This window comes from Notamacropus eugenii, chromosome 3, assembly GCF_028372415.1.
Source record: "Notamacropus eugenii isolate mMacEug1 chromosome 3, mMacEug1.pri_v2, whole genome shotgun sequence".
NCBI classification, from domain to species: domain Eukaryota; kingdom Metazoa; phylum Chordata; class Mammalia; order Diprotodontia; family Macropodidae; genus Notamacropus; species Notamacropus eugenii.
This window is the reverse complement of record NC_092874.1, coordinates 58,173,031-58,196,481: the sequence shown is the minus strand read 5'-3', so window position 1 is coordinate 58,196,481 and position 23,451 is coordinate 58,173,031. Positions and strand designations below refer to the sequence as shown.

Here is a 23,451-nt window from a genome sequence, read left to right as displayed (position 1 = left end):
TTACTGTTCACTTAAGCATCCTGATTCCAAACTAGTCCTGCAAAGTGGGGGAACCGAGAGAAGAAGGGGAGACAAAGAGAAAAGAATGAGATTTTTGAAAGCTAAGTCCTCAACCAAAGGGCACAAAGGGAAGGGGGAAAGTGAAACAATCGATTGGCTTGAGCCAGTTATGCAGCCTAGGGCTGCTGGATGATTCTGGATCAAAGACTGAATTGGGAGAGGAAGAAGAAGCATGAATGCAGTTTGGGAATAGATCATCTTGATAGACACAGACAGTAAAGTCATTTACTCTAGAAAGCAAGTAAATGAGGGTGCCTCTAATAAAAAGAAAGAAAAGATTGGGGAGGAGGGATGGGAGTGGGGAATGAATTAACCAGAGGAGATCATAGATGGTTAGATCACAAAATGTTGAGAGCTGGAAAGGGCTTTAGGAAACTGACCCAATACGTTTCCTTTTCTTTCTTTATGTTGATACATTTTTATTTTGAAGCAAACACCCAAACAGAGATAAAACCACTTAATACCACAATTATGACAGTATGTGACACCTACCACTTGTGTAGTTCATATTGTTAATAGCAAAAACTGGTGTGCTTTAATTCTGATAAGTTTCATTATGGTAATCTCCCAGTGTATCTGACCTGAGATTTGCTGCCTTTTAATGTCTTTATTTACTTTGTTATAGCCACAGTGTATTTGGTTTTTCCTCCCTGGTTTCTTTGTTCAACACTTAGAAGCACTTTCCCATTTTCTCTGAACTCACGTTCACCAGCCCTCTTAGGCCATTACATTCATATGCTACAATTTGCTTAACTGTCCCCCAGTGCCTTCATTTTACAGTTGAAGAAATAAAGGCTTAGGGAGGGAAGAGACATGCCCAAAGAAGATCTTAAAAAGAAAGGAAATGCAGAAATGAGGCCCTGTGCCACATAAGAGAATGCTATATCCATGGTTAGCATGCACAATAAGAAAGAGAATTGTATTTTAAGTCACTGAAGACAACTGGGTTATCCAGTTCTCAGCCCCTCTAGCTCAAAAACTTTCATTAGAGTTGTAAATAACATTTCTCTGCAAGGTGATTGGAACATCACACCAGAAAAACACACTTTTGTTAAATATAGGTTGGATTCTGGGGCTGTGCCTAATGTAATATTGGTTGCTGCTTTTGGTTTTCTGAAAGCAACAGCAAATATAATTTCAGATTTCCTGTTCAAATTAACACCCTCCCTAAAGGTGACATGTGTAATTGTTCCAAGTAAAAAACATTCTCATTCTTGAACTAAAATTTGTGAAGTCATTGGCCTAATTTTTTAAAAATATATTTTCTGTAAAGAAAGATGGTTTTAAGACTATGTTTCATAGGACAGGATAATCCTAGAATCAAACTGAAAGGTGATTAAAAAAACTTACCTTGGTAAACCAGTGGTAGGTGTGGCCAGTTGCTAAGTCAATTCAACAAGCTTTTATTTAAGCATCTACTGTGTGTTAGGTGCTGTGCTGTGCTGTCCCTGGGATACTAAGACAAAAATGAACCAGTCTCTGCCCTCAAGGGCTTACATTCTACTGGAATGTGATTCTTTCTGAAAGAAATATGGTTTTCCCAGAAGGCTTAGGGGAATTGGAAGTGATAGCTGAATTCTGATCCCAGCTCTGCTTTCTGTGAGGCAATGAGAAAGTCACAATCTCCTTGGGCCGCATGTTTTCATCTTTTCTTCATTTGGATGTTGGAAGGCTGAAAAGAGATAGAAGAGACAAATACTATTGGGAAAATGTAAAAGGACTGTATAGCTACTAGGGAAATATATTAAAGACAATTTCAATTTGAGTTTAGTATTCCCCCTGAATGAGTCAGTTCCTTTTTCACAAACATTTAAGAGCTTAATTACTCCAGGCAAACATTTAGTGGGATGATACGAGAGAAACTGAAAGGATGATTTCCTTAGCTAGAGAACTCTCCTACCCAAGCAGATCAGCACCTCCTTTGCATTTAGAGTTACTTTAGCAAGGAATTTTAAGTAACTTACTTAGGGTCATATATCTAGGATGTGTCTTGGGATCCAGATCTTGGCTCAAGGATCAAGGATCGAAGTTCTCCATCCAATATGCCATAAGCTTATGATATTTCATTCCCAAAATCAATTAATTTTCTGATTAACAAATTGATTTAGTGGTAAAAAAAAAAACAAACCATAAATACCCCCCCAAAATTGTTCTAAGAATTTATCTTTTCCTAAAATAAAAGTCCTTGAAAGCAAAGGTCTAATGAGATTTCCTGACACATGGCATAGCATTTGACTTTTGAGTGAGCACTAAACTATAAATTAATTATTTTCATTCAATACCTTACATTTTGTACTGTACTCTGACTTTTCCAATATAGTTTTAAATCTTTTTTCTTCACCATTACAGATTTTGTATATAAAAATCATATGCGTCATATACATGTGTTAAAGGCCTTTTGTCTCAGTTGATTTCCTGAGTTTATCAAATACAGACCTAATTTTGGATTTTGGTGTAGTTAGTCTACTTTCTCTTTCCCTGCTGCCAAAAAACATCCTCTGGTTTCCTCAGTTCTCAAAACTGCTTGATTTAGCTCTCCCCTACTTACAAGCTATAATCCTAAATTCCCCTCTGCTTTTCACAGTCAGAGAAATAGCTGCCTATTTATTGCCTATGAGTTTCTTGAATGCAAAGAATTTTTTTGTGTGTGTCTCTAGCATAGCCCAGTGTCTGACACATAGTAGGCACTTAGTGTTTGTTGATTGATCGCTTACTCAGGGTTTTACAAGTAATAAAGTAACAGAACCAAAGAAAACAAAGAAAAAGAAAAGGCTGTCCCAGTTCTCATTCACTTCTTTATTTCCTGCTCTCTGACTTCAGATTCATTACTCAATTGAAACTTTCTCTGAAGTCACCAGTGGACTCTTAATTGCCAAATCCACAGACTCTTTCTATGTCCTCCTCATTCTTTAACTCTGTGTAGTATTTAACAAGGTTAATCACCATCTTGGTCCTTCATGGGTTTTCATGATACCAATCTTTCTTGGGTCCCCTCCTATCTCTCCAACTGTTTCTTCTAAGATCTCCTTTGTGGATCATCATGCATGTCTTAGCCCCCTGCATGTATGTGTACCCCAAGGCCTTGTCTAGGGCCCTCTGTGCCATAGTCATCCCTTCCACATCTGGGGGTTAGGGGCGTAGTGCCCTTGAAATCTGGAAAATCCACATAAAATTTTTTGGCTCTCCCTTCTTACCAGAGAAGAAGTCTAGATGAAGTAGATTAAGTATTTGGTCATAGGCTATGTTATACAACACTATAAATATTTTTTTTTGCATTTCTCAGTTTCTACACTTTTTCTTGTCATCTGCAACTTCCTCAAAACTCCCTCCCCACCCCCAATTCCTATTTAATTTGAAATGCTGACCAGCGAGATAGCAAAACCTGGATGGGGAAAATCGAAATGTGGAAGAGATAACTGTACTTTCTTTTGGAAATCTCATCAGTTACCATAAGTTCAATTTTCATTTCATGATGCACATAACTCCAAGATATATACATCCAGCCCTAGCCGTTGTCAGTCCCCTACTCAAAAAGCTCCAGAGTCTTCCTATTGCTTGTAGGATGAAATGCAAACTCTTCTGCTTATTTGGCATTTAAAGTCCTTCACAATCTGGCTCCAAACTTTATTCTGAGCTTATTATACGTTACCTTCCTTCAACCAAGCCGGCATGCTTCTTCTTCTTCTGTCTTCATCTTGCTTATATTTTCCTCTTACATCTGTCTTCTATCTCCATGCCTTCCCTCACTTCCCCCTCTCCACTCCAAGCATAGAAAGCACTTTCTCTTAATCACTATCTGGTAGAATCTCTAAGTCCCCCGAAAGCTCAAGTCAACTGTCACTTCTCCATTAGATCTCTCCTGATTCCCTGCAGCTGCCAACGTTCCCTTCCCCCCCCAATTATATTGTTTTTACTTTGTACATAGTTTGTATTACCTTAAATAATTTACTTAATAAATTACTTACATGTCATTATCCCATCGTTGTATTCCCAGCACAGTGCCTAGTATATATGGGACATAATAAATGATTGTTTATTGTTCTTTTGTGTATCCTGTTCAACTCATCGAGGTTCTGAAATATATATCAATGATCCATATTCCCAGCAGAAGTTTTTAAAGAGGAACAAACACATAGCAAAAATAACCAATAATGTTAATTCACATTCATATATTTCTTTAAGGTTTTACAGAGTACATTTCATATCTTATTTCATTTGAACAAAATGAAAACAAAATGAACAAAATGCTCTAATTTGAACTCTAAATAATAAAAAAATGTAAGCTAAGTATTTTGCATGTCATTTCATTTGAACAAAATGCTCTAATTCTAAATAATAAAAGAAAAATGAGTTGTTATAAAACTTTTAAGATTTTCCCAAAATACTTTCCTCATTACTATCCCTATTTTACTGATAAAAAAACTGAAGCCTGTAAAAGTTAAGTGCCAAAAGTGGGATTCCGATTTGCCTGACTCCACATGTGATACTCCTGTGACTCTCCAGATCAGGTTGTCTCACGTCTTAATGCCACATAAGCATTAAGCATTTGAATGTTTATGTGTTTGCGTTGTTGGAGAAAATTCAGTTGTGCTAATTTAGCCGTATCTCATAATACATTTTATTTAATCTAGGTGGCTGGTACTAGCTGTTGCCATGGTGCGATTTTATATGGAGAAAGGAACACACAAGGGTTTATACAAAAGTATTCAGAAGACACTCAAATTTTTCCAAACGTTTGCATTGCTGGAGGTAAACTTTTAATCTCTATGTCTTACTTGATTTCTCTTTGTTTTATTTGTATGAAAATTCATTTGATTAGAAAATCAGATTTTATTATGCTGTTAAAACCTAACCTCTCATTTTTTAGTGTAACTTTGTCACTTTTTATGTTGCAGATTCAAAACAAATTTCAAGTTATGTAATTGCATCTTTTCTCCATTTCCTTACAGATAGTCCACTGTATGATTGGTAAGTTCCTGCTTTTATTTGTACTTTTTTAGACTCAGAACCGGAAGGGACTTTCAAGGTCGTCCTATCCTACTCCCTTATTTCAACCTTGAGAAAATGGAAGCCTAAAGAGGTTAAATGCCTTGCCCACAATCAGTCAGGCAGTAAGTGATAAAGCTGGGATTTGAACTTAGGTCCTCTGCTGCTGGAACCAGCACTGCTTAATTAAATATTTCATTAAGGCACATTGTTGACTTCTTTTTTCTCTTGAAGGAATTGTACCTACATCTGTACTTGTGACTGGGGTCCAAGTGAGTTCAAGAATCTTTATGGTGTGGCTCATCACCCACAGTATAAAACCAGTAAGTGTGTGAATTTGCTTTATAGTAATCTGCAGGAGGATTTATAATATGAAATGTTACTATATTTCAAAAAATCAAAATATTGCTTAACACAGACTGAATCAAGCTTTTAGGTGCTGTTAATTGGTTTAAGATGAAGTAACAGCATTCCCTAAGTTACAGAGTTGGAAGAGACCTCAGTAGTAAATACTTAGTCCAAATAATATCTATAAAATAATTCATGTGATGATAAATTCTAGAAGTGGTCATCCATCCTTAGCTTGAAGATCTTTAATGAGGGGCAACATGCCTCCTCCCAAAGCAAATTCCATCTTTGAATGGTTAATTGTTATAAAATCTGCCTCTTTGCTACCTCTACCTATTGCTTTTAGCTCTTTGTTCCTGGACCAAAAACAATGAATCTAAGTCTAAGCTCTCTGCCAAATTCTCAAGTGCTTGAGGCAGCCATCAAGTCTTCCAGGAGTCTATCTTTCTCTGAGTTAAACATTCCCAGTTCTTTCAGTTGATCCCCAAATGGCATGGGTTCTAGACTCTCCCATTTTGGTTGCTCTTCTCTGGTACACTCTCTAGCCTAACAAAGTCCTTCTACAATGTGATATCCAGGACTAATAAGAATGACTAAGAAATTATATGTTCTTTGAGTTTGTAACTTAGATTAAACCGCTCTCACTTTTAATAATTTAGCACAGAGTATTTCTAGGCATGAAAGGAAAATATGATTGGTCAATCAAGGGACTGAGCTGTTAGAAGAAGTTTAACTAAAAATGACAAAGATTTGGAATCAGGAAACAGTTTAGAAAAAAAAGGAAGGAGTGAAAATGAGGAGATTCTATTAGACTGTGAGCACTTTCGAAAGGGGGGGGGGGTGCTGTTTTTTTGACTTTGTATCCCCAATGCTTAGCACAGTGCTTGGCACATAGCAGGTACTTAATAAATGCTTATTAAGTTGACTTCATTTGAAAAGCGAAAATAAGAAACTAGGAGCATATCCTCAGTTGGAACAAAATATTCATGGTCTCGAGGACACAGAACTGAACTTGGTGGCCCAAGCATACTGCTATGGCCAATTCTTGATTTACTGTGCCAAGAGCTCACTTTGGCCAAGAATAGGAACATTCTTTGTTCTCTCTACCCAGCCACCCCCACTATAGCTCACTCCTGACCTTCTGGGCAGACTTCAAGGCCTCCCAAGTATTTGGAAACAGATCTCTGGTTCACTTTCCATTCTCATGGATCCCCGAGCTCCACTCCACATGGGGATTTACCTCCCCAGCTTTTTGTTCATTCTTTTTCTGTATTTTACAAGCTCTCTGCCCCAAAGATGAACTCTTGTGCTTTTTTTTTTCTTTTTTACTTGGAAAAGACCCCTGGCTTCCAGTCTACTTGGGAAGGGATCTATTGTATCTATTCCTTGTAGACCTTTCTATGATTCAGTACCTTCAGTTGATCTACCTGTATCCTTGGGTCAGCTTGACTGATTTAGTTCTTTGACTAGTCACCACCACATAGGTAATATGTGTGGTGATAAACCTTTCATTAACTCAGTTTTTCTAATAAAAGATATATAAATAAAGCATTTATTGTTAGCTAACTATGGGTCAGGGCTTGTGCCAAGCCCCGGGAGTGCTAATACAAGCAAACAAAATAGTGCCTACCTTCAAAGAACTTTCATCCTAATAGGAGATAACAGTTCCTAAAGGGAATCTGGAGAGGGAAAGGAGGGATACCCAAAATTGGGCAAAGCTGATGGCCAGCACATGAAGTTCAGAGAGTATTGATCTGGGAATAAAGAAAACATGGCTAAGCCCCCTCATTAAATGGAGGTCTGGGTCATGGATTCACCAAACAGAATTGCAGACTCTAGGGTAGAAGGTAGAGATGCTACAGTTTGGAGTGCTGGGAACCCTGAAATATAAGAGTACAAGGTGAGTCTGCTTTGAAAGAATTTGACCACTCAAGTCTTCTTTCAGTCAAATATGGAGGTTTTATGATAACAACAGCGTGGCAGGCATATTCCTAGTAAATCTGCAGTATTGTAATGCTGGTATGAGAGATTCTAAGAATCTGTGCAGATGGGACTGATACTTTTATACAAAAAAAGACTGTGGGAAGATTTGGATGGGATTAAGAAATCGTAAATAGCCTGGGGGGCCCTGGTGCGAATAGTGTAAAGGTCTAGATGGGACTAAGGAGCATCAAGTAAACAAAGTAATCAGGGTGGTCTGGGGTGGATCAAATGCCTTGGGCTTTGGGCAGAGACTTCTGGTTACTGAAACATACGGGAAAATTCAGGGTATGGCTTGCTTCCAGAAACATAACCTTTTTCTTTTAGGGGTACAAGTCCCATAACCCCATCAGAGACATCTCAAGGAGTGCAAGGTTGCTGGTCAGAAGATAGGGACATTAACATTAACACAGTACAAAACATTAACAGAATCAAAGGGAGAGTTACTGCAGAGCATGTTTTCAACAGTAGCTAAGACCTGAGAAACAGAAACAAAAAAGTGGCTAGAGCAAATGTTTAAAGGGAAAAGAAAGGGCAGAGTGCTTAGTGAAAGAGGTAAAAGCATTGATTTCTACCTCTCATCTCCTTTTATCCTCTTGAGGAATATTTCCTTAATATTATGGATTCTTCTCAACCAACGAATTCATATATTCCTATATAACTTTGTTTCCGAAGGTTGTGACCTCATTCTTCACTCACAGAAACAGTCAGAGGAGGGCAAACTTGGCTCAGTGCCCCAGTGTCTCATCATCTCCTGACTCTTCCCATTAGGCTTCAAGCTAATCAAGAGACTCAAGTACTTCCTTCCAGGCTTTTCTTCATCCAAGAAGTCCATATGGGTCCAACTTCCTTGTTATCTTTCTCTCTGATTCCTTGCATTTTCATTAAGTGTCCCCCAGATTCTGGAATGCTCCCCTCTTGTCTTAGCTTTATGGTTTCAATGGCTTCCTTCAGATCTCCACTCAAATCTCATCTTCTACAGGAGTCCCTTTTTCCTCCCCATCAATGAAGAGTCTTCCCTCTGAAATTACCTCCAATTTATATCTATCTCTTATATGGACATAGTTGTTTGCATATCGTCTCTCTCCTTAGCACGTAAACACCATGAGGGCAGGGACCATGTTTTACCCTTCTTTGTATTCCCAGTGCTTTGCATAGTGCCTGGCACTTAGTGTATGCTTAATAAATGCTTGTTGACTTTTAACACAAAAAATAGCCCTACTCATTTGGAATATCTATTTCCCCATTTTTTAATGCCGTTGTTAAAACCCATTGTTAAAAGTCTACTTAAAGGAATAGATTTAGGGAGCTTGGAGGGAGGGGAAGAAACCTACTTGAAGTGACTCAGTCTAGTGCTACCCTGGCCGTCTGCCAAGAGAATCACTGAAAATTGACCAGTGGTTAGAATAACTAAAAATAATCCTTGGAACATCAGCAGTTCTAAGACCTAAGTTCTAAGGCAAAGGATAGTTTTTAGCCAATAGGGGATACTTCTTTGTTACTAATTTTAACTTTCCTACAAATAATGTGCTTAAAGTTCTTTAAGAATCTGTTCTCTTATACATTTCTTGCTTGCCTACATTATTTATGAAGAAAGTGTTTTCTAAATAAAAGTCTAAATAAATAAAATTCTCAGTGGAATGAAGCTTTAGTGTACTTTGTATTTTATCACCTAATGGTTTCCTCAAAACAAATTTTGGTAACTTATGAATTGACTATTTTCCAAAAATTAATTTGAAGACTTTGGAATTCAGAACACTTTTCTTTCTTTTTACAAAGAAGAAAAAATATTATATAAGTAGTTGTTTGCTTTCTAGATTAGACCACAAAGTCTATTTATTTAGCCCACAGTGTAGTAGAAATAATTTATGTTAGCACTGAAAAAGTGAAAAAAAAATCAAGCCAATTCTGTTGTATCCATGTGTTCATAAGCATTTATTAAACATCTACTACACCAGGTATTGTACTAGACACTGGAAATAGGAAGATGAAAAAAATCCTGCTCTTAAACACTTATATTCTACTACTGTTAGGAACTAGCTCCTTCCCCCTTAAATTTTCTCAGTCCACCATTAAATAAGAAAGAGGCCCTCTCTCTTTGAAAAGAAAAATCTTCAAAACCAACGTTTTAATTAGAGGGAAAGGAGAAGAGTTTAAGATTTCTGTAGAAATTTTAAGTGGAATTTCAGAGCATTTTCCATTTTTTTTTTTTGGTACTGATAATATATCTTAATTTCAATTCAAAATTTCTGGTTTCTTTTCCCTTAATTCAGGTGTATCATAATATTCCTCTTACACTTAGTCATGATTCACATCATTACTTAACTCCTAGAATAAATCAAGCTTGAGAAAAATGAGAGAAAATCTTGAGAGATTTTCCTGAGAGAACCAGGTAAGAGTTGGAAGAGAGAATGAGATGGTTAAATGAAATACGTAAAAAAAAAAGACTTACTGAGGTGAAATTAACTGAGATATGAGTGGTGAAAGAAGAAAATTGGGAGCAAATAATAATCAATAATAAAATAAAAACAATCCTGTGAGTGTTTTACCCTAGATAACAATCTTTTATTGGCCTTTGTCACTTGAAGAAAGGGATAGTATAAGGTTCAGACCTTTCTATGCTGACCAAAAGGTGGTGCCATTTTTCCATGACAGCTTGGTTGTTATCTAGAATGAGTTTGGTGGATGGGATGGGGTCAAATGGAATAGGAGACTGTGCAATTGGCTAGTGTGCAGGTAAGATGTTTATAACCCAATGTCTATTTGTATACCTTTTCCAATAAAGCATTAATTTTGTGTCCCCTTAAAATTTCTGTGAATGAATAATTTAAAACTAAAAATGTAATTTTCCACCAAAGATGCTATTGATTGTTTATAATTCTGCAGATCCAGAATGAGGACAGTGTGGTACTTTTTCTGGTGGCGTGGACTGTGACAGAGATTACTCGATATTCCTTCTACACATTCAATCTTCTGAATCATTTGCCATACTTCATTAAATGGGCCAGGTGGAGATGTCTTGCAGTTTTGTGCATGTTTATTTCATGAATGCTGAGCTAACATCAAAGAACAGATTTTGAGTTTTGGCCACATGTCAATAGGGTACTGTCATTCTGTATTTTATTTTATTTTTATTTTTTTTTTTTGTTTTCAGTTCTTTTTTTTTTTTTTTATTAATTTTTTTATTTTTTTTAATGTTTAACAATCACTGCCATACAATTGCGATTTTATCCCTCCCCACCCACCCCCCACTACCTCCCTCCCTCCCCACGACTGCATACAATTCTGTATAGATTCTACATAAACTTTCCTATTGAGTATATTTTCACTATCGTCATGCTGTGTAGTCAGACTAAGATAAATGAAAGAATCCGTATAACAAATCAGAACATGATACACAAACAGATACACATACACAAACATGATCTGCTACATTATGTGAGTGACTTCCATATTTCTCTCTCTGAGTGTGGAAGGCTTTTTGCCTTGAGGTCCACCATTGGGATTTTTTTTTTTTTCAGAAGTTCTTGTGTTATTACAAAAATCTAAGTCTACCAGAAAAAACTCTCACACACTGTGGTTGTTGCTGTGCATAAAGTTCTCCTGGTTCTGCTCCTTTCACTCAGCATCAGGTCATATAAGTCCTTCCAGGCCTCTCTGAAGTCTTCTTGTTCATCATTTCTTATGGCACAATAGTACTCCATTACATTCATATACCATAATTTATTCAGCCATTCCCCAATTGATGGACATCCCCTTGACTTCCAGTTTTTGGCAACTACATAGAGTGCTGCTATAAATATTTTTGTACATGTGGGACCCTTTCCCATTTTTATGATCTCTTGGGGATATAGTCCTAGTAGCGATATTGCTGGGTCAAAGGGTATGCACATTTTTGTAGCCCTTTGGGCATAGTTCCAAATTGCTCTCCAGAACGGTTGGATGCGCTCACAGCTCCACCAACAATGGTCATTCTGTATTTTAGAAATGTTACAATTTGCATTCTAAAAACCATGTAACTTCATTTAATAGTGTGAATTATTTTAACATTTCAAACTACATAAACATTTGTTCAGACTAGGAACATTAAAAAATATTATATACCCTTGGGCAAGACATTTCACCTCCTTTGGACTCAAGAAACTCCTCGTTTATAAAGTGAGGAAGTCAGACTAAATTATTTCTAAGCTCCTTTATATTTCTAAAATGTTTTGAAGCTATATTTTACTGACCCAAAATAAAACTTCAGTCTCTCTTTTTATGTTAAAGTACAATATAAAATTTTCAAATCCATTAAAATTACTATTTCAGAAACATAAGGAATTTTGTGTGAAATGGCATAACATTCACAGTTTAAATTCTAGTAAGATATAGAATGTCTTTTACTTGAAGAATTGGCATTCACATAAATCTTTTTCAATGTCTTTTAGCCTTCATTCACAAAAATAGTGTTATTCACTATTGGTAAGATACTAGAGCCATTTAAAAAATCAAATTCTATTTACGTTGTTTGTTCTATATTAAATAGGCCATAATTACTTAAGAAATCCATCATAGTAAATCACCTCTTAAGTGGTTCTTTAAATAGAATTTTGTCCAGTTAAGTATGGTCATACTATATACAGTTTTTCTCATCTACATCATGACCTTTTCTATCACTACTTCAATTTATTGTGGTTCAGTATAAGAAGTTAAATGGAATTTTTTTTGGAAGTTTTGCAGAAGTTGCAGACAACTGGTGAAAGCCAGCAGATGACACTGGAAAAGTTTAGAAACTCAGAAATGCATAAAATATACATATAGTACTGCATCAACCCAAATTTTACAATAATGTACTATAAACACCTCATAAAAGAAAAAGAAAAAATTCTTCTCTGATACAAAGGAAAGTCTAAAAAATGTTACACAGATTTTCCAGATCACAGAGGATCCATGCCCTTAACCCCCACGATGTGGAAGGGATAACTATATATAGTTTTGTAAGATGTGAGATTGAGTTGTTCTAGCTAAATTCTTCTCCTATCTTAATACATTATCAATGTATTATGGAAAACAAAGGGTAAATAAGCTACGTGTCTTATTGCACTTTTGAGAGTTAATCATATCCAGAGATTTATTCATTCCACTATTAAATAGTAGAATCAAATAGTGAAGAGGGGTTTTTACTTTATACATTTCTCCCTGGTTCTTACTTTATTTCCAAAATAATATAGACATTTATGATCTCCTCTTACGATGTTTCAAACTTGAAACTCTCAGGATGTTCTTAAACTTGAGTCTTGGGATTGATTATACTTGGATTGAAATGGGCAGGTTTCAGAGCCAAATGTACTTTAAGAGCTTATGCTTCTAAATAATTAAGTATCTTAAAAGTACTGACATTTCAATAATGAATTAGCCCATCTGAGATAGTAATAAATTCAACTGAACAAATGTTTATTAAATGCCTACTGTGTGCAAGGGAAAAATACAGTTAATTGAACTGTAGGAGAAAATGTTAGATATTCACACTCATATGCAAATATACTTCTAATAACTTTCATCTGAAGACTTCACTACCATCTCATATGTGTGTTGGGGAGGTGGTGTTCCCCATGCACGTTTTACATTCACTTGGGTCTTTTAAATAATCAACCTGTTTCTTTATAGTGAGATATTTTTTAAAAATGCCATTAGGTTTCATAAGTTATGTGATCAATTCTTTTTTGGCTATTATTGTCATTTATGAATATCATTTATGTTATCAATTCTTTTTCAAGCTTGATCTCAACCTTTACTTCTTGGAATGTTCATTGTACATTTCTTCCAGGCCCTTGCTCTAGCTTTCATTGTTTTGCCATGCTGCCTTTTAGTGAATAATTAATTGCTTCTGCATGCCTTGACTAAGTTTCTGAAAATGTTTTAAAAATACTGCTGTTACTTAATTTCCATTTTTAAAATTGCATGTTGGATGTGATATTTCAAAAACATTTTGCATTGCTTGCCTTACTGTTAAATGACATACTCTGGGTTTATACTATTTCAAATTGCATGCGTTCATTTTATCTATTTCATGTTACTCAGTTCTGTTTTATCAAGACTGTGAGTGGTGCATAAAGATGTTGCATGGATTGGTTGTTGGTGGGCATTGAGGTTTGCATTCATTTCTAAATACATCTGTCAATCCTATAAATAACCTGAAGTTGTATTTACAAGTCTACATCTATTCAAAATACTGGATATTCCTCTTAATTTGTTTTGGAATCTCTTAAACTCATGAAAAATTATTTCCTATGCATAAAACATAAGGACTGCTATGGTATTATACTTGCATAACTTAAATTTGCCCATTAGTTACTATTCTGAATAAATAGTAAGTAAAGTAAATGTTTGTATAATGAATCACATTTTCCCTATGGCTCTCATTTTATTTTCTAATATATGTTTTCTCTAAAAAAAACTTTTGATCTCAACACATAATAACAATCTTACTTAAGAATTCTGACATCATGTGAGGAAACATTGTGACTTTTTCAGTGCAAATCAAGGTGGTGATCAATTAATTTTCCTATTGAGATGCTAGTAGAAATTTATAGAATGAATGGTCATTCCACACATTCTTTTTAAAATGCATATTTAAAAATAAAATACACAGTTTATTCTCATGTCATTTGGAATGCTTACTGACTCGAATGGAAAATGATTTATTTCTAGGGGTAGGGAGGCAGCTGATGGCTTAGTGGGTAGAACACTGGGCCAGGAGTTAGGAAGACCCAAGTTCAAATCCAATCTCAGGCATTTCCTATCTGTGTGACCCTGGGCAAGTCACTTAACCTCAGATTGCCTGACAAAATGGATCCACAAGATCCACTGCTGAAGAAAATGGCAAACCATTTCAGTTTCTTTGCCAAGAAACCAACAAATGGGGTCATGAAGGGTTGAATTGGTCTGAAAATGACTGAACTGCAACAAAGGGTAGGGAACTTTCTTCTATTGAAGATCACGGATAAATAAAAATCACCTTTCGACTAAAGCACAGGTAAAAATAATGAGATTTTAGGGACATACCAATATATGTATATTTCCATTTTATAGTATAGCATTTAAAGAAGAAAGAGACTTTTAAGACAAAAAAGGAAAAGTCATCTAGGAAAATATCTTTTCCAGACTTGTGAGCTTAACTTCAGAAGAGAGAAGGGGGAGACAGACAGACATCAAGGCCAAAATTCTTCCATCCAATCTTTGCCTCGTTCCCCATAATCCTAACCTGATCAATTCACTTTAATGTGCTCTTCTTGGCAGCCTTACCAGTTGCCCCTTCCCTCCTGAAAGCTGATCCTATATTTTTCAAGTTCCTAAAATATATTTTTTTGTATATCTTTGACCTGAGTGAATCTTTGGGCAAGTAATCCTCCTGATTATATGCCTTCTTTCATAGATTTAAAGAATGCCTTCAAATGCTTTCAAAGTGTCCACCTAATTTCTGGCTTGTATCTGACTTTTAGATGCTTGCTGAACTTCCAAATTCATTAAATTCACTCCATTTGGGCTTTCTATTTTTTGAATAATTTGTTTTTCTCTACATTTTTTTTTTTTACTTTGCCAGTCAGCCAGCTATGCTAATTGTGGGGAGGAAGGGTGTTTTCATCTCTAGCGCATGATTTTGGACTTTTTTTCTAGGCACACATTTACTTCAGTTTCAGATAAAATGTTTTTTTTTTAAGAAGTCAGGAACTTACAGGAAGCCAGGAAATCCTTTAAACTTTTACCTTTTTAACTTTTCCCTGATTTTGGTCATTGTTTTCCTTTCTAAAACTAAATAAAAAAAGAAATGAATTTATTTGTTCTCTCTTCCACAAGGTCATTAAACTTAATTGTGTTACAATCATTATCCAATCAGGGTTGGATCATAGAAAAATGATTTTCACTCCATCTTGTGGCCTTTAAAGATATTCCTACTAGAGAGTTAGATCATTTAAAAATTTTTTTCTCTAAGCTTTGGTAGAAAGGGAAGAAACATGTAACAGTCATTGTCATGCATAACACCTTTTTCTTGGCCTAGTTTAAACTGTGCCATGATTGTAGCACAGTCAAATAGATGAAAGTGTCGCAGACATTCATTTTCTGTTCAATTTAATATCTCCCACAAAGTAATAAAAATCAGTTTTTGCAAAAACATATCACCAATAAATGTGTAAGTCACAAAGATTTATTTTTTTAATTCTATTTAAATAAAAACTTTCCAGAATTTTGCAAATTTCAAGGTTTTAAATGGGCAGGGAGGTGGCACAGTGGATAAAGTGCCAGGTGTGGAGTCAGAAAGACTTATTTTCCTGAATTCAGATCTGGCCTCAGACACATCCTTGGTGTGTGACCCTGGGCAACATCACCTTGTTTGCCTCAGTTTCCTCATCTGTAAAATGAGCTGGAGAAGGAAATGGCAAACCACTCCAGTATCTTTCATACTTTAATATTCAAAATGGGGTCACAAAGATTCAAATGTGATTGAAGAGGACTCAGCAACAACCTATATACCTCACTATCACTGCCAGTATATAAGATTTAAAAGTATTTATTAATATAAACATACAATTACAAAAATAGACTAGTAGGGTCATGAGAAGACTGTTCTACATAGCACCAAGTTCAAAGACTGTCTTTCTATTATATATAGAAACTCTGATATGTACCATACCAATGTGATAGCAGTGGTGGTAGTTTTTATTTTTTTAAATCATTTGAATAATGTAAATGAAGAAAAACCAATTACACACTAATAGTACTAATTATGCAAGAGCCAGAGCAAAAAGTACTAGATCAAATTGGGATCTGGAGATGGAATCCTTCTCCTCCCTCCCTTCCCGCCACCCCCACACAATGATAATGTGAGGACATGTAAGTTGCTCTAAGCTTTGTTTCCTCATTAGAAAAATATTGATAGAAATGCTGGAGTTACGCAGCTCACAGAGTTGTTGTTACAAAAGACTGTTGTGAACCTAAAAACACTATGCAAATTCGAATCGTTATTGTCTTATGAAGAGACCCTGACTTACTAGCTCTAGAAATCTCTTCCGAGATGTGTTTGTGATTTGTAAGTGTTGGCAAAGGGAGAGATGCTTTAAGTAGTTCTGCAACTACAAGAAATCGCAGAAATTAGATTTATTTGTTAGAAAATAATTCTCTGGTCTTTTATATTTTGGCAGATATAACTTTTTCATCATCTTATATCCTGTCGGAGTTGTTGGGGAGCTTCTCACCATTTATGCAGCCTTACCCTACGTAAAGAAGACGGGAATGTTTTCGCTGCGACTTCCTAACAAGTACAATGTCTCCTTTGACTACTATTCCTTCCTTCTGATAACTATGGCCTCCTACATACCATGTAAGTATGTGTTCACTATTACTTTGATTTGGGATGGGCCATTCTTTGCCATAATAGTTTAATTTTTGGCATGGTTAACAATAATCTAGTTCAATAGATGAAGGAATGAAGTAGATAATTACAGCTAAATATGGAAAAACCTCCCTTCTCTCTTTTTAAATTGTGTATGTGGCATGTTTGTCAGTTGTTGTTTACACGTTCTTTATTAAACCATTAAGCTGTGAGCTCCCTGAGGGCAGAGATTGGTTATTTTATTGGGGCGGGGGTGTCTTTATTTGTGTCCAGAGTGTTTAGCACCGTGCTGGGCAAATGTTGTTTTTCAGTCATGTCCAACTTTTTGTGACCCCATTTGGGGTTTTCTTGGAAGAGATACTGGAGTGGTTTGCCATTTCCTTCTCCAGCTCACTTTACAGATGAGAAAAGTGAGGCAAATGGGTTAAGTGACTTGCCCAGGGTCACACAGCTAGCAACTGTCTGAGGTCACATTTGAATTTAGGAAGAGGAGTCTTCTTGACTCCAGGCCTGGCACTCTATCGCCTTGACCACCTAGCTTACCCAAATAATTCAACAATTTATTAAGTATTTGAGACTTGAAATATCCCTAAACTGCCTTGATTTAAGAAGAATTCAGACTATCAGAAGCACTGACTGGTGTATACATTGTTTTTTGTTCAGTCATTTCAGCTATGTCCAAGCTTCCTGACCCCATTTGGGGTTTTCTTGGCAGACGTAATGGAGTGGATTGCCATTTCCTTCTCCAGCTCAATAAGAAAACCGAAGCATGAAAGGTTAAGTGACTTGCCCAGGGTCACACAGCTAGTAAAGGTCTGAGGTCAGATCTGATGTCAGGAGGATGAGTCTTCCTGATTCCACGTAGAGTGCTCTAATTACTGTGCCACCTAGCTGTCCCCATTAAGTAGGCATTTAATAAATGTGTATTGACTGACTGAATTGAATAGTTTTCATTTGTGATTTTTTGAAATGTAGCTCTGAAAAACAGGCTTTTAAAAAGTCCATTGTGATTCAAATGGAGCTACCTGACTATTCCTTTAAACCCAAATCACTCTGGCTCCCAGCCCAAGTCTTGCTCCTTGTTTGAGTTTTGTTGGCTTAGAGTGGGTGTAAATAGCAATTATTTCTGTTCTGGACAGGAACTCTGAGGGTCCTCTCCTCCCAGACTGATTCTTTTGTGATGACAAACTAGGTCATCTTTTCTTTCAATTCTTACCTATTCCTTTATCACCGAATGGGCTTTGTCTTGGACAGATTGAGACCTGAGAAAGACCTTAGCTTAAAAAGGCCAAGGTCATCCACTGCATCCTGGTCTCACCACTGGACTCAGATGACCGGAGGGGTGAGTGAGGCTGATGACTTTCTGCAGTTCTGCCTCACTTAAATCCAATTCACTCATGATGTCATTGCTTGTCTTTGAGAACTAGGGATAAATATCAACAACGTTTACTGCCTGACTTGATTTTGAATAATCACGAATTCCAAGACATGTGATGCTGAACAGAGATTTTACCAGACAAGACCGACATTTACTGATACACTGTTCTGTAAAGAGAAAAAAGAGAGAATTGCTAAGCAAATGAATATAGCCATTGCTTTAAGGGATAGGGAGGCTGCGAGTGACAGAGAAGTAGTGACCAGATCTAGGATTTGAAGTTGCCTGGTTGGGAGCCTCTCTACTGATGCCCATTAGCATCTAGTCTATTATCGATGGTTCCAGAGAGAAGTCTAGGATACTGAGAGATTAAATTGCCCATACTGCCCATAGTTACACAGTATGTGTCAGAGGTAGGATCTGAATCCACTCCTTACAGGATCATAGATTTGAACTGGAAGGAAGTCATTTAGTCCTACCCTCTCATTCTATAGATGAGAAAAATGGAGGCCCAGAAAAGTTACCTGACTTGCTTCCAAACACCCAGGCAGCTCTGTCACTTATAAGCCAAGTTGTTTGATTACAAATCTAGTTATCTTTCCACCGTCCCATCCATTCGTTAAAAGATGGCCCTGGAGGCCCCGCACTTGGCAGCATCTTTGATGATGGCTTTTTAGCCTAGTCTGTGTTACTGTACTATATATATATACTTGAAAATAATAAAAATGCTTCTCCTTCCATAGTCTGATCATTTATCATTTCATTGATCTGCATATTCCTTCCACTAGTTCAGAGAGTAGATAATCTGTGCTTTATTATACTGAGTGACTTTTGTTCCTTCCAGCTATAAATGACTAATCCCATGATTTTTACAGAAATCTCCCATAGAGGTTTTACCCAATGTGCTGGAGGCTTTCATGGGTCTTTTAATATGTCGTGAATAGTGGTATAACATGTCTGTTATCTTTTCTTTATCCCTCATTCTTGCTTATTCAGGGAGCCAGGTGGCACCGTAGAGAGAGCACCAGACCTGGCATCAGGAAGACTTGAGTTCAAATCTGGCCTCAGACACTTACTAGCTGCGTGACCATGGGGAAGTCACTTAACCCGATTTGCCTCAATTTCCTCATCTGTAAAATGCGCTGGAGAAGGAAATAACAAACCACTCCAGTATCTCTGCCAAGAAAACCCCAAATGGGGTCACCAAGAGTCAGACATGACTGAAATAATTGAGTAACTTGCTTATCCATTTTCTTTTTCTCTTCATATGTGTTCTTGGTGATGTTTTTTACACTTTAAGGTCAGAGAAATTAGATCTGGAAGATGATCCAGCCCAAACTTCTCATTTTAAAGTTGAAGAAAGTGAGGCCCAGAGAGGTTTAGCAACTTGCCCAAAGGCCCACAGAGAGCAAGAGTCATGACTGAACAGAGTCCCTCTGACATTAACCCTTTTCCCCTTTTCCTTAGTCTAGATGTCTCTCCCCTCCTACCCTCTTTTTCCTAGAAGTCTCTCTCTCTCTTTTTTTTGGGGGGGGAGCATAAATGCCTATCTCCCTTTACCTGTTATAATATGGAATTGATAAACATTACATAAGCACATATATGTTGTATATATGTGTGTGTGTGTGTGTGTGTGTGAAAATAGGGTACATGCCTAAAATGAGATTTCTTTGAAAAAACAAACTATCTGTATCATTATATACTGAAAAAGAATATTAGTTAAAAAGTCCAAACACAAGCTTTATGTGAGCCTGGTATAAGGGGGTGGAGATGTAGACAATATTTAGACCAAATATTTCATTTATTATATTTAGTTTTGGATAGTGGATTCTTTTAGTTTGGTTTTTTTACCTTCACTTGGATTCCGGGTGCCCTAGACCATCGAGACAGTTGAAGTTGTTTTATCATTGGTGCATAATTTCTGTCTTGGAGAGCTGGGAGAAATCATGAGGATTGGAGAAAATGTCTAGTGCCGCATCTTGTTGCTTACATGACCCAGAAAATTCCCCCATATTCACTGTATTTCATTAGATATGGATTATTCTTATTGACTTTAATAACAGATAAGCCTTCGTTTCTTCCCATTCTAAAAAAAAAATCTTGATAAACATTCTGTAGAAGCTTTTATTATTAAAGCATTATTGATAAAAATGTTCAACAGCACAGGGCCAAGCTCCGCATATATCCCTGGGACATTCCACTAGAGACTGCCTTCTAAATTGACACTGAACCTTTAATAACGAGAATTTGTGTCTAACCATGTCTGTTCCACATCAATGTGCTATCAAATGGCCTACCTCTCCCCATTATTTTCCTCAAGAAGAACCTGAGCAGCTTTGTCAAATTTGCTTTAAATGTAGTTTGTTAGGCGAATGATTTCTAATAACACTCTCCTGATGTATCAACTTGGTGATACTGAGAACTGGCCCTATTGAGAACTGAGAGGATGAGACTGGCCCCTCTGAGAAGATGAAGCTAGTCATGCACGACCTGTTCTTGACAAAGTCATTCTGTATTTTTGTGATCACTGTTACCTTTGAAGTTGTTCATTAACCATCCCTTTAATAATTAATCTTAGAGTTTAGCCAGGAATCAAACTCAAGCCTTTTGACCGGTAATTTGCAGTCTCTATTATCTTTCCTTTTAAAAAAATCAAGATAATATCTAACTATGCCTGGCTCTCACAGCTAGTAAGTGTCTGGGGAAAGATTTTATCTCAGGTCTTTCTTACTCTAAGAGCAGTACTCAACCCACTGGGCCACCTACCTTTATCATATTTCATCAGAAAATGGTAGTGTAGCATGGGCCTGCTTTGATTCCAAAATATTAAACTTTTTAGATAACAAAGCTGATTCAAAATTTGTCTGTGTTTGTTCAAAAAGGGTTGCCCTCCTTATTTTCTACAACTATACCCTGGTATTATTGAATTATATCAGAACCAGAAAAAACCGAAACAAAGAGGAGATTAATTGAGATTTTTTTGTTCTCCATCAATAAGGTAGCAGAACTTGTTGTAGCTCCTTGGTGGGCAGGCTACCAGGCAAACATTCTAACCCACAAAAGAGCCTGGCACCTGCAATGAGACAGAAGTCCTTGGGAGAATTACATGTCAATGGAGAGAGAGAAGTGGAGACTTTTCCAATCATTTCATGTAGTTTCTGAAAATGTTCTGTTTGTTTAAAAGCTTCAGACAGACAACTTTGGAGATATTCTGAAAAGTCCAAGTTTTTTGGTGACTATGGTACCTGTAATTGAAGAACTGTGGTTGCATGAGAATCAGCTTAACTAATGAATTACTATACTTTAGTATGAAATAGTACCTGGGATACTCTTTTACCATCAATGTGTATGGATTATGTATATTAAGATCCCGACATAGAAGTCCATATGTTTATGGAATACACACACACACACATACACACACACACATATACATAAAACATAAGAACATACCAACCTTGCTTGTACCCAAAGAACTTGAAACTTTTAGTTCCCCTTGAGCTAAGTATTTTCAAGGTGGTGGAATGAGTTCTAAATGTGGAAACAGAGAATCTGGGTCCAAATTTTAGCTCTGACCATGTCACTTTGGACAAATTGACTAAGTCTCCTCATCTGTAAAATAAAGAGGTTGGCCTCAAGCGTGTTAACATTTACTGTTTTGCTCTGATATATACAGGTATTTAAACACTTACGTGGATACAAATGTGTTTGTTTATATATTTACATATACATATGTATGTATATATGTGTGTACGCGTGTATATATGTATTTGTATCCCTAATGCTGAGCATATCTAACGCATATTGTTTAATAAATTAACTTCTATCTACCTCAGTTTTATCTGTAAAATGAAAATAATAATACCAATAATCTCCCAGGGTTGTTGTAAAGTTAATGTTGGTAAAATGTTTTGCAAACCTTAAAATGTCACGTTCATTCCAATTGTTATAATATATAAAATATGAACCTTGCCCAATATTCTGTGTACACATGAAACATATACAAATGTGTGTATACATAGAGATTCATTTGCTCTCAATCTTGGCTCTTTTCCATAGGTAGCTGTTTACATAATTATAATATCATTAACTTGTAGCATTATCAGATTTTTTCTTGTTTTCTCTTTTCAATCAAGTGTTTCCACAACTCTATTTTCACATGCTGCGGCAAAGGAGAAAGGTGCTTCATGGAGAGGTGATTGTGGAAAAAGATGATTAAATATCCCTATGAGGAAGGTGCTTTTTCAGGATAAGGATTTTACAGAAACTCTTTGATCCTCATCATCATCCAAGTTTAATAACAAGAATAAACAACGTCTTGAAATACCCTGGATTGTATTATTTCCTAAATGTTAACTTGAGACTTCATATTTACCATTTTTTTTTTACCTCAAATTATGCCATGTTCTTTTAAAGGCAGTAAGTTCTATGCAAATGTCAACCATAAAATGTTAAATGGATTTTTATTATTAAATATCTAATAGGAGTCATTAGGAGTTAATGTGATAAGCAACAAATAGGAATGTTACTCTAGAAAGTTCCTCAACAATCTTAATAATGTGTTTTTCTTGAGAAAATGCTTAGTCTTTTAAAATCAATGTTAACAAATTAGTTTAATGACTTAATATTATAGGAGTGGGAATAAGTGCCATTGAAGTGACATTTGTCAGCTCAAGTAAATCCAAGATCACTCTTTCTTTAATAATGTATTGATATTGCTCTAACTCAATTTGTCCAGCTGTGAAATAAAGTATATGAGCCATGGTGGTGCATGAGGGACATATACTGTTTTTTACAGTAGAACTTTTTTGTGGGTCAAGGGAACTTCTGGATGAAGATTACTAATGAACAATTACCATTACCAGTGAAGATCTGCAACTATTTTTACACTTTAGTCTTAGAGAGTTGCCTGGGTACTGAGAAGTGAACTGACAAGTCCAAGGCTTCCTGGCGCTTTAGGCAAGGTTTGCACTTTGGTCCCCCTGAATTTGAAAATGGTGACCATTGGATGTTTCTGTGCACTGGAGACTCATGTGACTTGATGGATCACAAAAGAAATATCTGCCTGCCAGGAGATGTGAAACTCTCCGTAATTAAGAAGGATGTGTGTTTTAAATACAATACTGATATCACTATCCCTCCCCTTTGTCCACCCACCTTCCATTGCCAGGCTGCTGCCTACCCTGTACCTAGTCTATTCCACCCCTAATTCTGGCTTTAGATGTATGTGGTCTTTAACAATGTGTTCAAGTTGCTGATATTAGTTTCTAAAAAAAAAAAATAAGTTTATTCAGATAGCCCACCCTTACCCTTTTACTTGTCCAACATT

The 23,451-nt window shown here is 36.3% G+C and overlaps 1 protein-coding gene across 2 annotated transcripts in view; it reads left to right on the top strand.

The window, feature by feature from the left end:
• Window positions 1-22,448, top strand: part of HACD1 (3-hydroxyacyl-CoA dehydratase 1) — a 31,512-nt gene extending 9,064 nt beyond the window's left edge. Inside the window, exons 2-7 of one of the 2 annotated variants that reach the window (XM_072651636.1) lie at window positions 4,692-4,809; window positions 5,010-5,028; window positions 5,281-5,369; window positions 10,261-10,382; window positions 16,557-16,735; window positions 22,259-22,448. In XM_072651636.1, the coding sequence (XP_072507737.1) occupies window positions 4,692-4,809; window positions 5,010-5,028; window positions 5,281-5,369; window positions 10,261-10,382; window positions 16,557-16,735; window positions 22,259-22,341 (610 nt within the window). In that variant the 3' untranslated portion in view covers window positions 22,342-22,448. Of the gene's footprint in view, window positions 1-4,691; window positions 4,810-5,009; window positions 5,029-5,280; window positions 5,370-10,260; window positions 10,383-16,556; window positions 16,736-17,410; window positions 17,610-22,258 lie in introns of those variants that run through there. The other variant, XM_072651635.1, reaches the window with a different exon arrangement.
• Window positions 22,449-23,451: the final 1,003 nt, after the last annotated feature.